We start from the raw sequence: 20,110 nt of genomic DNA on the forward strand, positions 1-20,110 counted from the left end.
TTATAAATATGTCTATCCATGCAGAATATTGAATTTTATGTGCCAAAACTTGACTAGCATCTTACAGTTATTGTTTCGTGTTGTTTCTTTTTCATTAATAAGTCTAAAGTTACCATGATTTAATCATCTAATACGTTTATTTATTTATTTAATCAAGTCATTTATTGTATGTTTATTTTACTAATTAATAATACGGTCGAAATTGGAGATAAGCTGGTCCTCAATAAGAAGAAAAGGAAGAATTTCAATAATTTAAAAATATGCTATTAAATGGAAGACTTACAAGAACTTCAATAATTTAAAAATATGCGATTAAATGGAAGACTTACATAAAAATTGTATATGTTAAGTATTTTACTAGAAAGTTTTGTGATCTATAAAATTATTAAAATATTAAAAATTCAGTACTGGTGTAGTAGAATAACCCATCATAAAAATGGTGATTCGTATATTTTTGGATATAGGGAGAGGGCAGAATATTTTGCTTAAATTTCGTGCCTTCTTGCTATATTTTCTGTATGTTTCGATGGTTTAGGTTAGATTAGATCAGTTTAGGTTACCTTAGGTTAGGTTAGTAAAATTAGTATTTTCTTCGTATATTTTCTGTTTTTGATGGTTTAGGCTAGGTTAGGTTAGGGTAGATTAGGTTTGTTTAGTTTATGTTAGTACTTAGTAATTACCCTTACATAACATCAAACTCATTTCTCCCGTAAACATGGTGGGTTTTTTTTTACCTGGTTTTGCCCCCTTCCCCCCGTTTCAATATTATCCCATGGTAATTTTATGGTTAAAATGAGTGAGTGTATTTGAAAGAGGATTGTGTAAAGTATTAATTTCGGCCTATATTTAGTTAAAGGGGTCCAGCTTTATTTTGCAAAAATAAATAAATAAAATTTCGCTTATTTGTTAATATTAGGTTAGTTTAGATTAGGTTTGGTAACGTTAGGTTAGGGCTAACTACTTGCATATTTGTATATATATTCCCTTATATGCGCTTCCTGTAAGTAAAGGGTTATTCGAAAAGCGCGCCGGTTTTGGATCGTCTGGCAAATTTTTGTTTCTCGGTTGCCGACATTGTTTTGTATTGTTGCTCTACTCACAAACATTCCGATTGTTGCCTTAGTCTGAATTTCTCACATTTCTTCAATCTGTGTCTAGTCATGGAGCATTTTATTGTAGCGCAACGTGTGCTAATTGTGCAATTTTTTTTATCAGAACGGATCGCCTTATTTCGCGTAATGCTGGCCAGCAATAGCCACCGAGGTAATGCGGCTTAACTCCTTGTGACTTTTTTCTTTGGGGCACTCTTAAATCATTGGTGTATGTCAATAAACCCCCTCTATCCGTGAATTAAAGGAAGAAATTCGACGAGTCGTCGGCAAAATCCAAGTGAAAACTTGTCAGGCAGTCATAGCGAATTTCACGAACAGAGTTATTGCATGCCAGGGCAGTAGAGGTGGTCATATGCCTGACGTCATTCATTGTACCTGAAATCGGAATATATGATGAACATGTTTATGAATTTTGTTAGCGTGTTTTGAAAATTTGATGTAACATCACCGGCGTGCTTTTTGAATAACTATATATATTTACGAATTTCTGGACTCCCTTCAACTAAACACAGCCCTTAATTTCAACTGTCGGAGCATTCTGTACAATTTATCTTGTATCAATGTATCTGACCAGGGAAGGGTCTGAATGGGGCACTCGAGTTGCCGGACGACTTGTATCAGATATGAAAGAAGGTGTGAAACTATTTACATATGCAAATTTATAGCAGCTGAGGGCAAGATGGAAAAGCAGGAGAGCCGGAAGAAATATGGCCGACCGTAGGGCCCAGCAACACAGAAAGTTAAGGAATCACTCATTCTACGCGTAAATGGCCACAGAAATTAAGGTCAAATGATTAGTAGTAGATGCATGATAAGATCTGCTATATCTGTAATTAACATCATGAGTGGCCATCTTGAATTCGGATTCACAATGTAAAAGAGAAAGTGGGCCATGTGTCATACGAAATAACACTGAAATTTTACCAGAAATTCATTGGTATTAGCCATTTTGTAGTAACTTTATTATGAGTTGAGAAGTAACATGCAAGAAAGTCGTGAGGGGATATTTGAACAAACGTCGGAATAACCTGTAGGAATAATGTTGGCACAGGATGCACATCTAGAAAAAAATTACAAAAAGGATTTGCACATGCAAAGACGGATTTCAGTGTTAAAGATGGATAGTTGTCGTCACGTTAAAACACCCGACACAAAGGAAGGCTGGGGATTACAGGTACAATTACGACGTGATTCTCCTCAAAGAAAAGAAATTATAACATATATCATCACATAAGCAAGTACAGAAGGTCGATCCGCGTATATGTGTCCAATTTACACCCGTACCCCTGACCTTAGAAGCGACCGAACCAAGTGGTTAAACGCGTGTGCTATACCTGGAGGTCCATTCTATCGTCTGCCAAGCGAAACTGTGTATCGTGTGCATCATGGCTCCAAAGGTGAACCGTTTTTGGACGGGCTACGTAATTGGACTTTTCCACGCCAAATATTCGGTTTCTAAAATTCAAAAGCAGTGCAAAGAAAATGGTTGTGCATTGGGTTCGACGACTATCAAGAACATAATCAAGCAGTATAAAAAAAGAAGACATACCAGGTAAGCATTCACCCACTAAGGGGTCGAGGAAGCGAGCGTGTACCACAGTGACTCCACAAGTAGCTCAGAAGTTGTGGCGAATGGCCTTACAAGTAAATCCCCCTCCGCAACGTATGATGGCAGCTCGACTCCACATGCCACAGTCAACTGTTAACCGCGCCCTGAGTGGGAAATTAAACCTCCGGAGGGTCTTTAAAAGTCATGGACATTACCTAAGTGCGGCCCATCGCCGTGAGAGAAAGACCAACAGCAGGCGCCTCTATGAACGCCATCTATCTGGGGAAAAGTGTAAGTTTGTGGCTACACTAGATGAAGCATGGGTGTATCTATCAGATTGTGGCAAAATTCGCTCGATAACTTACACTTCGCGAGATGCAAAAAGCCGTCCTGCGTTCATCCGTCATTGCAAAGCAACTTTTTCGAAAGGATTTATGGTTGTCGCCGGTTACTCTTATCAGGGCAAGTTAACAATTCGTCAGGTCCCTAAAAACTGTAAAATCAACTCTGCATTCTTTCAGCAACATATACTGACCCCAATTTATACAGATCTGCCTCGTTTGTATGAGCATGCCATAAAGCAAGTGTCTGTGCATATGGGGGCCGCGGTGGCTCAGTGGTAGAGCGTTCACCTCTGGCGTTTGGGGTCCCGGGTTCGATCCCAGCCCCCGCCAAGTGAACATTGTGGTGGACAAACACCGTGTGCGTGGGTTTTCTCCGGGTTCTCCCGTTTCCTCCCACTTTCTTCATTCCACCATTTCATTCATTACTCATCATCACCGTCTCCTTTAGCCTAACCGGCATAACCGTGGGACGTAAAACTCAACGATTTTGTCTATGCATATGGATAAGGCCTCCTCACATACATCTCGTTCTACCCAGAACTTTCTGAAGCAGATGGAGACAGACACTGGTATTCGTGCTATTCCATTTCATGATATACCAGTGAAATCACCAGATGCCAGTCCTATGGATTTCTGCGGGCTTGGTCTACTGAAAAGGGCACTTTCTTCTCGTCATGTCACTACTCTCGGGGGCCTGTGGAAAGCCTGCCGAGATGAATGGGAGAAGATTCCACTTCCTGTACTTCGTCGTAGTCTTCTACAGTGGATGTTACGGTGCAGGGCTATTGCCAGAACACATGGCCATCACATTGAGGCCAACCAATGGTGGTCCCATGGATTTTCATAAAGTTAGTGTTATTTCAAAATTGGACACATATACGCGGATCGACCTTCTGTATATAAAAGTACATAAAGGTACGATAAAGGTACATACCAATCTATGAAAGACAGTTGATGTGAAGAGTATCTATAAGGGTGTGATGAAAACACAAGAGATGTTTTCACCTGACACGTTATCACTTATCTCTAACGTTTGATATTCTTCGACCACTGTATCAATATTCACTAAAAACTACATTTCTGATCTTCTGTACAGGAATTATTGTAGCACGTCCCAAACTCAAGCACTAATAATGACACAACAACCTGCGGATTCATATTCATGCCCACGAGAAGAAATAACTTTTCCAAATGATGAATTAGAATATACCTTGTCATTTTCTACCACTTCCTCAAAAGCGGCTCACTGACCAAGGGCACATTAACCTTGCTACCAACCACTCTATCTTACTTGACTACTTCACTGATAACGCAGATATTAGCTAATTAGCTTTCTCGTGTATTTTCTGTCTGCAAACAGGACACACAGTAGGTGGCACGGACTCACCTTTGGTCTCTTCTTTCTCTGTCGTCAATGACTATCTTTCCCTCACTCGCAACTATTCTCCATGTAAACACACTTTTCCTTTGGTGTGTTCGCACCGTGTGGACTTTGTGATGGACAAACACCGTGTTCGTGGGTTTTCTCGGGGTTCTCCCGTTTCCATCCACTTTCTTCATTTCACTCATTTCTCATCATCACCGTCTCCTTTAGCCTCACCGGCATAATCGTGGGACGTAAAACTTAAAGATTTCCTTTCATTTTTCCCCCTTTGGTCTGTATACAAACCAGAGTTCTCCAAGCTCTAGCTTTTGCGTCATACTAGTGAGTCTATCACAGAGTTTATATGCGTCCTTCTTGCATGTTACTTCTCAACTCACAATAGTTACTACAGAATGGTTAACACTAATGTATTCCTGGTAAAATTTCAGTGCTATTTCATATGCCACATGACCCACGTTATCTTTTATACTATGAATCCAAATTCAAGATGACCACTTTCAATATGGTGGCCATGATGTTCATTACATATAGTAGATTCTATACATCTACTACTAAACATTTAAGCTTCATTTCTGCGGCCATTCACGCACGGAACGAGTGATTCCTTAGCTTTCTGTGTTGCTGGGCCCTACGGTTGGCCATATTTCTTCCGGCTCTCCTGATTTTCCATGTTGCCCTCAGCCGCTATAAATTTGCATATGTACATAATTTTACACCCTCTTTCATATCTGATACATGTCATTCGGCAACTCGAGTGCCCCATTCGGACCCTTCCCTGGTGAGTATGGAATATCTTGCATCAATTTGCAAGTTGGCATTAATCTGTGCTGAGTGGTTCGTTTGTGTAGTGTTACATTGTTTGTAGCGCACTGATTAACTTTTGGCGCACCACTAGAAAGAATTATTTAAAAATTATAATTCTTTCAATGATTTCCTTCTTGTTGTCCCTTAAAAGCTTTCTACTGTCGACATGAAAATATCTCACTTGGCATATGTAAAATTCAAGGGGGCCATCAGAACTAACTGTCGAAAATTTATAATTCTTTTACGATTTGGGTATAAATACGGCTTCCGGATGTGTGACATAAAAATTATAGTACAAAAACCAGAAACCAAACTGTGCTAGGTGGCCAATAAAAAGCACGAATGCTATCTAATCGAGTCAGGAAGAGAGGAGCTGGTGGCCCGCGCAGCAGCGCGGGAGTACGTTCGAAGGAAGCAGACACGTTAGCAATGGTAGGTATGCGCGTAACCTAGGGTACTAAGAAGAAGTGGGTTTTGGCAATGATACGAGTTTCAATAGCGCTTGTCATGGTTTTAGAATAGTAGCGCTCCACTTGTAAACATAAAATACAGGTCCTGTACACTGTGGAGAAATATACTATCCGTGGCAAATAGATCTAATAGAGTCATTTTTCATACGCTCTTATTTTATTCATCGTAAAGCACTTGTCAAAATTTTACACTAGTAACTCTACATTTGAACCTAAAATACAGCTGTATTACTTTGTATTTAATTCTGTCACCTGCAGAAATTTGTTCCTTACAAACATATCTTTTCATGCAATATGTTGATTTTACCTGTAAATCTTCCAAAATATGGTGCGCCAGAACTACACCAGCACCGTTTGTAGTACTGCAACAAGAGTCGGTTGATTTTTGATAGTTTATTAACATGGCAGACCACAAGAACTAAAGCGTCTGTATTAAATTTTGCTTTTTGTGTGGAAAAACTGCAGCTGAGATCGTTATGCTTTGCCAAGCTTTTAATGATAATGCTTGGGGAAAGACACAAGTCTAGGAGTAGTTTTTTCGCTTTAAAGGCGGCGACATGTCAACTGAAAGCCTCTGTGTCATCGTCTATTACTATCTTTTCGGGGTCACTTTGCTGGCCTATTTCTGTCCAAGCTTAGGCAAAATGGCTCGGAAATTTACGGGGTCAACGCCAAAGAGTTGCCTGTTGTTATTTATTCTGCTCGGTTCCGTGTGTGTGTGTGTGTGTGTGTGTGTGTGTGTGTGTGTGTGTTCCATTATAATTCTTCAACATATATTAATATGGAATAAATAGTTTTTAAAGCTAATGATAAGAATACTGACACTCCCCACGCTGTTAAGCCGAAGTTGAGCTCCCACCCCTAGCACCGCAAGGTGGGGTCGGCAAAACGGTTGACCCATTTGAAATAATTTTCACAACATACTATCTACGTGAAAGTAGGTTCCAGCTCGTTCCACATGCTGCTTGCCAACTACTACCCAATTTTCTTGTATATTTATGCTAGTGACTAACACGATCTTTCCTGTTACTTCATCCAAATAATAACGTATACAATTATATGTGGGAAGAATACCGATGCTGTCACTTAAATATGCTTGTGAGTAGTGAGATATCAGTGTATAGTTGTTGTTCTCAGATGTAAACACCGAGAATTGTATGGCTACCAGATGAATTTCAAGTTCTCTATTCTTTTTTTTTTTTTTTTTTTACAATGTTTAACTTTTCAACAGTTTTATTTTTTTGACAATTTTTAATGTGTACAAACTTTAAGTGCACTCATCATCATAGGTATCCTGTCATTATTGGCAGGTCACTTGCTGCAACTGAGAAGCTTCCATGCTCCACGGTTTTCCACTAATCTCTTCGTTTTTACGTACGATTTTTCTGTTTTGATATCGTCCATTAACTGTAGTCCCCTCGCCCCCTCCCTATCTTTCCTGCCACCATAGCCTCTACCACATCCTTCATGATACAGTTTCTACAATGCCCCAACCAATTTTCTCTTCCTCTTCTTAATAATATTTAAAATTGTTCTTTTTTCCCCCACCATTTCTAACACTCTCTCATTTGTTTTCCGAGACCCAGCTAATTATCTCCATTCTTCACTCCTACATTTCGAAATCTTCCAGTCGTTTTTTCATCATTTTTGCCTGATGTCCATGTTTCAGCCCATATAGTATAATACTCCACATGAGTATTTTATGAGTCTTTTTCTCAACTCTATTCAAGGACCCACAAAATAGTATTTTCTTCCTCCTAAAGGCTTCTTTTGCCATTCCTATCCTTGGTTTTATTTTATGTTCGCACTTCATATCATATCCGCTAAGGATTGCATTCAATCTCGCTTTAAAAACATGCGTTTTTCCAGATAAATGCAAATCATCTATAGTTTGCCCAATACCAAAAACCAATGATAAACACGAAATAAATAACTACCGGCCTATATCAAATTTACCTACTTTTGCAAAGATATTTGAACAAATCCGATGCCGACGGATAATTGACCACATCCAACCCGTAATCTCACCATATCAACATGGCTTTGTCCCACACAAATCAACAACAACAAACCTTGCACTTATCACAGACTTTATAGCAAATTCGTTAGGTGTAGGATGTCAGGTTGATGTAATATATATAGATTTTGAAAAGGGATTTGACAGAGTCAATCACAAGGTACTATTACATAAGCTAGGCGAATATAATTTCTCTTCTCCCTTAATCAAGCTCTTTTCATCATATTTAAATAATCGAAAACAAACTGTTATCTACAAGGAATATAAATCATCTGATTATATTGCATATTTTGGAATTCCCCAAGGCTCTAATCTAGGTCCGTTATTGTTCCTTTTATTCATTAACGATCTCCCTGATCATATATTATTAAGTAACAAATTGCTTTTTGCTGATGACCTCAAAATATACGGTAGGATAAAGACCATCCATGACTGTCTCGATTTACAACGTGACATGGAAAATATTGCTAATTGGTGTTCTCTTAACAAACTTAATGTAAACATAAACAAATGTAACATTTTATCGTTTACCAGAAACAAAAGTCAAATAGAGTTTGATTACTCAATGAATCAGATCTTACTAAATAGATTAAATTCAGTCAAAGATCTTGGAGTTATATTTGATACGAAACTGACATTTAATAACCATATAGAGAACATAGTTAATGAATCTCTCAAGATGTTAGGGTTCATAATTAGAACTGGAAGAATTTAACAATAGTACTACACTAACAAAAATGTATTATGCGTATGTCCGATCAAAACTGGAATATGCCGCTGTGATCTGGAACTCATCACAACAGCAATACAGACACCAACTGGAAAAGGTCCAATCTAAATTTATCAAATACTTGACGTACAAGACAACTGGAATCTATTCATATTATGAAAATTATCTAACATTAATAGACAACTTCTGTATTCCTACACTTGAACAAAGGCGAAATGTGACAGATTTGATTTTTCTCCATAAAATAGTACAAAACGAATTTAATTGTACGGATCTCATACCAACATTAAATTTTCATGTCCCGACACTTAAAACTCGTGCTAATAACTCTGGTCTGTTTTATTGCAAAAAAGCAAGGACCAACGTATTACTGAAATCACCAATTTGGAGAATGTGTTCTACTTATAACAAAATATGTATCAAACACAAAGAAATTGACATCTGCAATATGAACTCTATGTTTAAGAAAACTATTGTAAATGTATTATGTAATACACCAACACTATAATTAAGCTTATGCCTGTTGTGTTGATGACAAATAAATAAATAAATAAATAATACTACCCAGATATCGAAAACTAAACTGTTGAATCCATTATAATTCAAGAACAATTTTAGTGGCAAAGTCGATATGACTATAGCCGCAACTCCAATTATGTAATACCTGTAAGGGCTAAAAAGATTAGAATAGAATAGGATATAATGAATGGAATCGGTATTGAGTCTAGGGTAATTTCGAAGCTAAATATAATTGTGCGTCTGATGGATGTAGTGAGGTTCTTTATTCTTGGTAATATTAATTTCATGCTTCGGTAGTGTATTGGATTATTCAACAATATCAACTCCCATTATTTCGATCAACGGCTATGTAATTCCAATCATGTCTATGTACACTCATGTTCAAAATGATTGTCGCATGTCTATAAATATGTTGTTGTAGAAATATAATTTGATAATGAATTCTCCCGGTATTTCTTATAATGTTAGTATGTGTATAATAAGCAAAGGCATGTATGTGGCAAATTTCATTTCAAAAGAGCAGTAAATAAGAACAATAAAACGAAAACAAAACTTTCTTGTCCATTTAGCAACATTTTATTTTATTCATTCTAATTTTCGTATTTGTAATTCTTTTTCTATGAAATTTACCAGAAGTACACATTTCCCGATTATACACATAGTATCAGTATTAAAAGTGCCCTGCAAAATCATTATCAAATTATATTCTTACAAGAAGACAGTTATAGATATGCGACAATCATTTTGGACATGAGTGTACATACAAGAAGCTAGATATTGAATAATCCCTGCACTACTTACGCTACATGATATGTTTTAACTAAGAGGATTATTACCAATAAAACATTCTAAATTTAGAGGCTATATGAACAGTTATTGTTATTAATACTGTAGAACAAGCTTGTCAACCATTGATATACGATAATTTGTCTTAATGCTATATACAATAATGCTCTTGCGATAATAGGTGAATATACGATACTTTTAGAATTCTCAGTTTATTTTCAGTTTTTGAATGTGCAAATAAATTGTAGTTATGCATTAAATAATTATGAAATACATATACTCAGTTTTTTTAACAGTCGTTCCCGCTCAAATAAAGCAGTAACGATTTGAGAATTGACAAATGGCAAGCCTGCAGCCGTTCCCTGCAAATGGCAACCCCCACATACTAATGATCTTATCTAGTGCAATCGTTAGTGCTTCGTTAGTGCTTCTTAAACCATCAACTTTCAACATTAATGCGCTAGAAGTAAAAAATACACTACACGATTACATGATAAATTGAGATCACTGCTTTTGAATTTGGCGGGAATTTGACCTAATTTAAAAATCCTCATTAAGGGAGTTTCGTAACATGTAATTGACCATTTCTACACTAGTGAAACACTAACGAAACTATTAGTGTTTTCTAGAAACACTAACGATGCGCTATTAATTGTGCTAGGTTTCGTCGTTAGTTTTTTTTCTGGAGGAAGCTAACGTGAAGTTAGCCCCCACCAAACTATTGAGGCACTTATGATGGGAATTTGTGCTCTAAGAAGCACTAACGGAGCACTAACGATTGCAGTGGAAGAGATCATTAGTGCTCCTATGGGGGAAGAAGCAACTTGACAGAGGTTCGATGCGCTCTTATTTCCTTCAGAAATGTAAACTGCTTTTTCCTTCGGAAAAAAGAACTTTTTGGTAGAAAGGAGAATCTTTTGTTCAGGAGCAGGTGATATATATTTGTTTGCCGTATCTTTTGTGTGTAAACTAGCATTATTGTTTTACGACCAGTCGCTCTATCTGGTATCTGTATTTGCTTTCACATAATGTAAAACGTAGTCTTGGTGAGGTTGAAAGGTTAATGATAAAAAGACTGGTGTCTGAAGATCACATTTACATCTTTTCAAGCGACCTTCATGTATCTTTAAATAGGTTCCTCATACTCTTCTTATACGAATAAATTAATAGAATTGTATTTTTATTTTTCATTAATTTCGGCAAGTTAGCTGAAAAAAAAATATCTGTTACATTTCCTGATTAGTTTTTCCAATGTCGGCGGGTTCCCAACGTAGAGAGAAAGCGTAATCTTCTAACACGTGCTGAAATATTTAGAAATGATTTTCTTAAAAGAAAAAAGTGCAATACTGTCACATAGTACGAAACTGTTTTGTTACTGCTTGCATCTTTCGTTTGATTAGAACATAGACATTTAACCCCCCCCCCCCCCAAAACAAAATGAATGATAGCAATTACCCGTGCAGTGACATTTCCGATTTGAATGCTAGATAAATTTAACAGCAATGTTTCTTTTGGACTGCTCATCGGTTACTTTTCACTTTACGTGACAATGCATACTGGAGGTAATAATTGCTCTTAGGTAGTCTACCAAACTTGATTTAGAGCAGTTAAGATCAATTCAGGTCAATCGAAAGCGATAAATATCTCAAAAGTAATGCCCTGATACCAAACTTACTTCCAGAAAATTTTATCCTGGATGGGGCAAAATCAAAACATTAAGGATTGCACTGATATATTTTCTAAAGAACGTGTCCTGCACACAAAAATGGCGTGTAATTGCAAATTTAATTTACCGCAGCTGCCAGGAGAAAGTGATTAGGCAACTCTGGGTGGGCAAAATCGTGTACCTGGAAGAAACACTGCCTGACATGATCATAGAAATGAATTATTTCTAATGAAGGAAAGGGAGACTTTGACAGAAGCAAAGTCAAAAGTTCTATGACTACAAGTCAAACACCACATTGAGCCAAAATGACAATTGAGATATGTGGGTTGCATAACTTAACTTGCTGGCAATAAATGTAATGCCAGTTTGAAAAGCAATCACAACAGCCATTTCCTGGCTGAACATAAGAATCACAAGTACTGGATGTTGTAAACCACTTTCTTAGTTGTAGACTCTACTACAGGGAAACAAAAGTTCTACTTGAGCAAAGAAGTCACAAAAAGACAAAAAAAAAAAAAAAGTTTTCTTTTCAAAAAGCGGATTTTTATGAGGGAGAATCTTAATTTTTTTTTTTAAATTAGACCCTTTTTTGCGTCTCTAGCAGTACATTTATTCAATTACTTTTGTCTAGGAAAATGCATAGAAATATATGATCAATAAACTTTTTAATCACATTGAAACGTAATTTACTAACAGGCGTTCTGTTCATACAAATGAACGATTAAATATTTTTACTATGTAGAACACAGTTTACGTACTAACGGGTGTTTCGTTCATACAAATGACAACATAATTTAGTAACAGGTGTTCCGTTCATTCAAATAAATGTAAGATCAAAAACCTTTTTGTATTGTATGATACAATATAATTTAGTAACAAGTGTTCCGATTATACAAATACATGATCAAAAACTTATTTTGCTACGTAGAACATAATTTTATAACAGGTGTTCCGTTCATTCAAATGTGTGACCAAACTTTTTGTGCTACGTGGAATATAATTTACCTAACACGTGTTCCATTCGTACAAATGTATGATCATAAACCTTTTTATTACACAACGTAATTTACTAACAGATGTTTCGTTCGTATAAATGTATGGTCGAAAACCTTTTTATTACACGACATAATTTACTAACAGATGTTTCGTTCGTATAAATGTATGATCATAAACCTTTTTATTACACAACATAATTTACTAACAGAAGTTTCGTTCGTATAAATGTATGGTCGAAAATCTTTTTATTACACAACATAATTTACTAACAGAAGTTTCGTTCGTATAGATGTATGGTCGAAAACCGTTTTGTTAGACAATATTATTTAGTAACAGGTGTTTCGCTTATATAAATACATGAACCATCCTTTTTGTTACATGGAACATAATTTACTAACAAGTGTTCCATTCGATTTGGTACCGTACTTAAGTACTTAGAAACAATTAGATTTCGTTCAAGCAGACCGCCATTTTTTACAGATAAGTTCTACTTCTTCTTTCGTGTTCTTCCATTAAAGTTTTTTTTATTTCATTTTCTTCTACATTTTACCATTAGTTTTTATTATAATTGCTTTTTCTTTGTTCTCGCCATAAAAAAAAAATGAGTGAGAAAATGGTAGTTCCCGCAATTAGAATCGTGATTTGAAGTTTATAAGCCATGCATACAGAATACGTTCTCTGTTCTTGAAACGAGACCTATTTTTCATGGCGGAGGAAGAATCTGTAGCCTGAATGTGTAGGACAATCACGTATTATTCCAGAACATTACACTTGATTGCGGTCTGGTGAAGCGAGATCGAGGCAAAATCTTAAAAGTCTATTGTCTTTTATTTCTAGTTTCCAAAGAGACAGGCCAGAAAAGAGAAAAATTAAGTTGGCTCCTGTTTTATGATATAAAATGGATGAACTAAGTTTGACAGAAGTTTGGTTGAGTTTAAAAATTAAAGAAGAAAAAAAGTTTAACAAAAAAAAATCGATCAGAAAAAGAGTTGTATCCTTAATGGGGTGTAATCTAATGGATTGAATATCTACGTTATTAAAGCTCATTTTCCAACACGAGTCTTTTTTCGGATAATTTTTCCTTTTGAATGGTCTTTTCCTTTTTAAAGTGATCTCATTCAAACATTCAAGTAGATCAATGCCAAATCCAAGATTAGATTTGTGAGGGAACGTTCCAAGCATTTAAAACTTAGCGATAAATCCTCTCCAAAGAAGCAATGCGTGCTTTTAAATTATTCAATGCTTTTCACCTCCAATATTATAACTAATCCACCCCTTATTGGTTGCTCCGTTAATTAAGGCGTGTTGTGAACTCCTTTGTAGTTATATGGTTAGCGCGAATGCATCATAGGCATAGAAAACTCGGCTTCAATTCCCGGTGGAAACTCATGTAATTTGAATCTCACCTTAAGCTTTAGGTCGATGCCTCACATAGCTTTGGCGCGGGGTGTGCTTCTGTTTCACAGAATACTGTTTCGCAGAAAGAGGTTCAATTTGGTTTTTCACGCTCAGCGTTCCTATGTTTCGAAAAACAGAAAAATAACCCAATGAGTCTGTTCCTGTTTCGCAGAATGATAAGAGTTTATTTTTCACATAAGTTTGTGAAGAATCTGTACTTCACCAGAAGTATGGTGATATTTGCATTACATGTTTAGAAACGCCGATACTTGTATTACATGTTTAGAAATTAATTCCATCGTTTGGAAATTGTAATATTGTAATCACGTATACAAATTGCTAGTAACAAACAATTTATTTCATAAATAATTGAGAGAGTCAAGATTGGCTGGTATACTACCACACCGTAAAGTGAAAGGGAATTTCCGGAGGGAGAAATGGAATTAAAAAAAAAAAAAAAAAAAAGTAGTGTGATTTTTTTGTACTTTTCGGTTCTATGAAATTTAATGGGAATTCTACATAAAGTCAGTCCATTTTCTACATTTTACTTTTGAAGCAAGAACAGTGCGAGAACGAGCCATCAATCCGGCTGCTGAAAGCAGCAATTTAACTTTGCAGAGAAGATTCTGGAGAAGTTTAGACAGTCATATTGGGTTCTTAAGAGGTCTGGTGAGATTTTGCCTTAGTCCATACTTTAATGCAGTCTCTCATTGCATTCTTTTGAATGGTTGAGATTATAATTCAATGAAGACAAGGCGATATTAATTGTCGCACCTCTATACTACCTTTACTAAGGTTCATGCCATCATTGTTCAATGCAAATGATTTTGTTTTTAAATTTATGTATGTGTTTGTGTGCTTGGGCCCCCGAAGAAAATTTTGTAGAGGAGGCTCATCTCCCTGGTTGCTAAAATATTAAGAAATTTAAGTTGTTTTCGTGAGCCAGGCGATCCGATCCCCCCTGCCCCCCTTCGGGCGCCCATGTGTATTTGTATATGTTGTTCTCATTGTAGTATATAATGATTGAACTTCTATTCACGACAAGGTCGAACGTCTTTCTTAGATTTATGTTGGTGTGTTTATTTTATTATTACTATTTTCGCCAAATATTTCTAATATTGAGACGCTATCAAAAATCTTAATGCGGTTCTGCGAAACAGGAGGTAATCGAGGTGAGTAACTTGTTGACATATAGCTGCTAGAACACTTCTGCAGAACAGGAATGGGTAAACTTGGTAACGCTGCACACTGATAACGCATTCTGAGGAACAGGAGGTAACCGGCGCTGGAAGGGACACATTCCGAACAAAGGAACCAATCAAAATTTTGCTTCTCCGCGCTTTCTATCATGATCCCGTCCTACTTCTCATTTCTGTGTATCTCTCTAGACTAAGATTGATTGTAAAATATTGCTGACAAATATTATTTTCAATCTATATCTTAACAATAGTGTACAGTTCATTCTTTCGGGGAGGACCAGGGGTCAAGTCACTGAACTATCTTCTTAAATTGTACAGAGTACATAGCTGGTGGGAGAGAAACAAATTTCACTAATTCAAATTCCACTTTAAACCATAGGTCTCGTTCTTATATATTCTCACTGTTAGCAAAGGACGTAAATATAAATCAACCAAAAAGCCGTAAATATAAATCAAACGAATCAACGAAAAAGAGACTAAGCTCCATTCAAAAACCTAATATGTATATCTACTTTTAAGTGTGATTTAAACTTGTAAATGTTTCCGATATTAATCTGTTTTGTTCCTTTTTTTTCTTTCAGTGCAAGGACATGAAAATCTCGAAGAAGTTGTGGCTAGGCCTGTTGGCTATTGTTGGACTGGTCATCGTGCAGTATCAGGTAACAATGACGTGGCTTCCATCCCGGGTCACAACAGAGTACATAAGCCCGGAAGAGTTAATCAGTGCGGCTGTGCAGAGGTTAAGTCTGGACAAAGTGCTGGCCAACAGCATTGGACGTAATGTGTTGCGAGAATTAGCAGTGCAGTTGCGTCAAGAAATGGACGTGTTAATAAACAACAATAATAATAACAATATTAATAGTAATAGCATTAACAACAATAATAATAATAATAAAAATGAATGTCCTCATCAAACGCCGAGTGCTCCTGTGAAGTGTGAGGAGTGTAAAGTGCAAGTGTGTCCTTCCGTGACAGACAGTTACGTAGATCCAACGTTGCCTTGGATATACATTGTAACGCCGACGTATAAAAGACCTGAGCAAGTGGCCGATCTTACGCGGATGGCTCAGACTCTGATGCTAGTCAAAAATGTACATTGGTTAGTGGTGGAAGATGCCAAAGTGAAGACAAAACAAGTAGCCGAATTACTACAAAGAACAGGGATGAAATACGAGCATCTTCTCGGTAAATATAGTTTTCGTAATTATAATCTTAATAATTAGTGTACGAGTCATTTCCAACTGACCGATTATGACGTCAGAACAGCGACGTAGAAAAACAGTAAGGGTTAAGGAGAAGATGGGGCAAGCTGGGACATATCTGCCGAAAAGTGTTGCCAGTATATCAATAGTTATTGGATCCATCTGCGAAACCACCGGGGCCGGATGGTCCCGGGTTTGATTCCTGATGCGGATACTTGCTTCATATACTTTCGCTAGTAATGGTTCGTATTCGATGTTAAGCTGTAAGTCCCATTTTATTCAGAATCGGTGCTAAGAGAGGAATACTAAACTCCGTTTAGCCAACCAATCTAATGTTAGATTACTCGGTTTACTCCTGATGTATTCCCTTGTTTAGTTGGAATGAGAGACCTAAAGAATGACGTCACAGAAAGTCGAGTTGGAAATGGACGTATTTATATGCAGTCGTATATAATTATACTGAAATAATGGAATGTTTGTCTGTTTACAACAATAGTAGTTATGAAATGAGAAACGAAGCTTTCCTGGTGACGTGATGAATAGTTATGCTCGGTGGTTGTTGACTCGAAAACAATTATATTTAATAGTAATCATCATGATATTTTAAGTCTGTTACAAAACGCCCTACGTTTAAAGTGGACAAATAGACCTCAAAATGGTAACTTGCCAAACAGTCCGAACGCTCAATACTGTAGACAGATCATCCACTCGGGCTGCTACTAAAATGATTTTGATTAGCGTTCTGACCGTTTGTATGAGCGATTTTTTTTTCATAACGTCTAAATATTTTTACTTTTATTCCTTCTAATCGATTTTATGAGAGTTCTGACAGCTTTTGTGGGCGATGTGTCTTTTCGGAAGTTTGTGACTATTTTGGCAATGACCAGTGCGCTTTGACCATTTTTGTGGGCGATTTGTCAATTACGATTGTTGGACATTCTGATCCTTCGGCAATCAGACTTAGACCCTTTTCACCAATATTCGTTAGATAACTTAAAAATTGATTTAAAAAAAATATAATTTGACAGAATTTTAAAGATTCGTTAAGAAATGAGTTGATTTGAGTTGATTTTGAGTTTAACGCCCCGTTCAGCAGCGAGGCTATATGAGACGTGGACCTACTGATTAACGTGGAATCCGAACCACATGAGCTCCCGCCGGGAATCGAACCCGGGTCTCCCACGCCAAAGATGCGTACGCTAACCGCTTAGCCACGGAGGAGCTGATTCGTTAAGAAACTATACATAGGCCATTCTATTATGATTAGCATATAGCATGTAACATGGTCGTCTTTCTTTACGGGACATTGAATGATATCTAACGATATGTCAATTTTAACGATCCTTGGTGAATGCGAAGTTAGTCAGTTAGTATACCGAGAGAAACATATATTGTGAAGCAAAGTACAGTCCAAAATTTTACATTTTTTTTTTCGCGTAAATTATATCTGTGAGCAGGCTTAAAGTGGATCTGAAAATGTAGGGGGACGTATGACATCACGCAGACTCCCGTACCTATCTTTGCCCATTGCATTTTTTTAGGAAATGGCGGGACACCATAGATATTTTTAGAAGTGGGGATGACGTTCCCCCGCGTTCCCCCTCACTTTTACCCCTGTTTGTGAGAAGCGGTATCTAGACCATTTGGACATCAAATGAAATCGTAATAGATTCCTAATGAAACAAGATAAAGGTAGTTTTGCGTTAGGCATTCGCCTGTTATTTTCTGAAATAAATAAAGATTGAACCTATTCACTTGAATTTGCGTACCCAACGTACCCAACGTGTTACTGCATGTGCAGATGGATTTTATTCTAATTGATAATGTCGCCGAAATTCTCGATTAACAGCTGACATTGTCGTTCGTTATTCTTATAGAGATGCCATATCGTTATACGGCGTATGGATGCCATATTGTATCATTTTTTAACATTGCACGCAAAATTTTGAAACATCTGTAGTATAATGTTACATAGTAGTAGTTAACGTTGAGTTGAGTTGAGTTGATTTTGAGTTTAACGTCACGTTCAGCAGTGAGGCTATATAAGACGTGGATCTACTGATTAACGTGGAATCCGAACCACATGAGCTCCCTAGTAGTTAGCGTGTAGCATAGCATACGAGGTTAATTAGTTCCAGAAAGTTACTCGCATCCCACTCCAAATTTTCCCATATACAGTCAAGCACAAAACATTAGCACTACTGAGAACAATGCTGATATACATTGCATTGAATTTGTTGATAGTAAGGTCATTTAATGTATAAAGCTTAGGGTTTTCTTTTAATGTTCGTATTTGTACTTCAATAGCAACACACAAGGAATAGAGTACTATTAGAAAAACAAAAATAGTACTTATCTTAAAAAGCTATCTCAAAGTGGTGCTATTTTTTTGTGACGGACTGTACATCAATGGAGATACCATTTACTTGCTACAGATCCCTATAAATTGTTATTTAAAAAATTGACTTGCAGTGGTGTTTTGTGCAGAATTTACAGTACAACCCCTCAAATCCGAACCCCGGAAATCCGAAAACCCGGCAAATCCGAACACGTTCTCAGGAGAAAAAAATAGCTACGGTTGAAAAATGAAAAAAAAAAGATTTAATCACACAAATGTAGTTTTTTAAAGGTTTTAACATTTTTAGACTTAATGCTTACTCAAAATCATTATCTAATTATATTCTTACAAGAAGACAGTTATAGATATGCGACAATCATTTTGGACATGAGTGTACACCCGCCAGTCAAGGTCACTGCCCTTTCGACCACTGGGCCACCCTGTCTAACCTCAGTCATTGTTTTACCGCCAATTCAGTAACGAAATTAGTACGTAATATTATTTCCCGGGTAATCCGAACCACCCGAAATCCGAACAGGCTTCAGCCCCAATTAGTTCGGATTTGAGGGGTTGTACTGTATTTTGCAAATAATAATAGTAATCAATCGAGTTCAGTAAATAGTATACATGAAAACACAAATCAAATTTTAAAAAAAAACTGCATTTTTACATTTGATAAGAACCACTGTTGCCAGAGATGAAGAATATAGACAACCAAGTCCAGACAAAAGCTTGAAATCACGGGCGTAAGCAGTGATGCCAACCTAAAATGTTAAAAAATCCCATATCAAGAGGCAGAAATTCCCATTTTTGTCTTGAATTTCCCATGTTATACTAAATACTATATATATATATATAATGCACCTCACTTTCTTTAGTATTGTATTAGTGAATTATCCGTTCGATCTTCTATGATTTTCAAATGATAGGAAAACGAAAAATACATTTTGTTGGCAGGATTTAGTATTTGCATTATAGTCTTTAGGTCATCATCTTCTAATGGGTGTGCCGATACTAAAAGAAATTTACTCTCGGGCCATTTTGTGTGGGATTTTTTTAAGTTGGTAATTTCTCATTGTGTATTTTACTTTTTTTCGTTAATTATTTTCTTACAAAAATAGCAGTGCATTCTTTATCAGCATATATGAAGTTTCGGGCAACAAAATTTCACAATAAGCATTAGTCTCAAGATTATTGAGAACTTATTAGTCTACTTCCCACCGTAGAGAATTTTGTTGCTGTCCACCAAGTACGAAAAATTCCACATGTGCTGCTAACTGAAAGGGAAAATCCCTTTTCGAAAAATTTGTCAAAAAATCTCACAAAATGGAATTTTTCCCACGGGTTGGAATCACTGGGCGGAACCAGAAATAAATCCGCGACGCAGAGAAAGAAGAACGTTGTGCAGAGTTAGTAGTCATACAAACATTCTCGTACACGTATCGAAAGATTTAGTCACGTATGAGAAGAAAAAGGAAAAGCAAAAGTAATATGCTTTTGAATTTTATATAGATCAGAGAAACGAATTATACCTATTCGGTTGTGAATCGTATTTTTTTTTTTTAACTTACACTTTTCTGATTTGTCTTTATATTT

The 20,110-nt window shown here is 36.5% G+C and overlaps 1 protein-coding gene across 5 annotated transcripts in view; it reads left to right on the plus strand.

Moving 5' to 3' along the window:
* The window catches only part of GlcAT-P (Glucuronyltransferase P), a 261,409-nt gene that overhangs the window by 171,397 nt on the left and 69,902 nt on the right, over positions 1-20,110 (plus strand). For all 5 annotated transcript variants that reach the window (XM_081739556.1, XM_081739558.1, XM_081739554.1 and 2 more), the window contains exon 2: positions 15,556-16,159. In XM_081739556.1, coding sequence (XP_081595682.1) covers positions 15,565-16,159 — 595 coding nt within the window. In that variant the 5' untranslated portion in view covers positions 15,556-15,564. The remainder of the gene's footprint in view (positions 1-15,555; positions 16,160-20,110) is intronic.

The sequence above is a fragment of the Thermobia domestica genome, chromosome 15 (assembly GCF_964235325.1).
Source record: "Thermobia domestica chromosome 15, izTheDome1.hap1.1, whole genome shotgun sequence".
NCBI classification, from domain to species: domain Eukaryota; kingdom Metazoa; phylum Arthropoda; class Insecta; order Zygentoma; family Lepismatidae; genus Thermobia; species Thermobia domestica.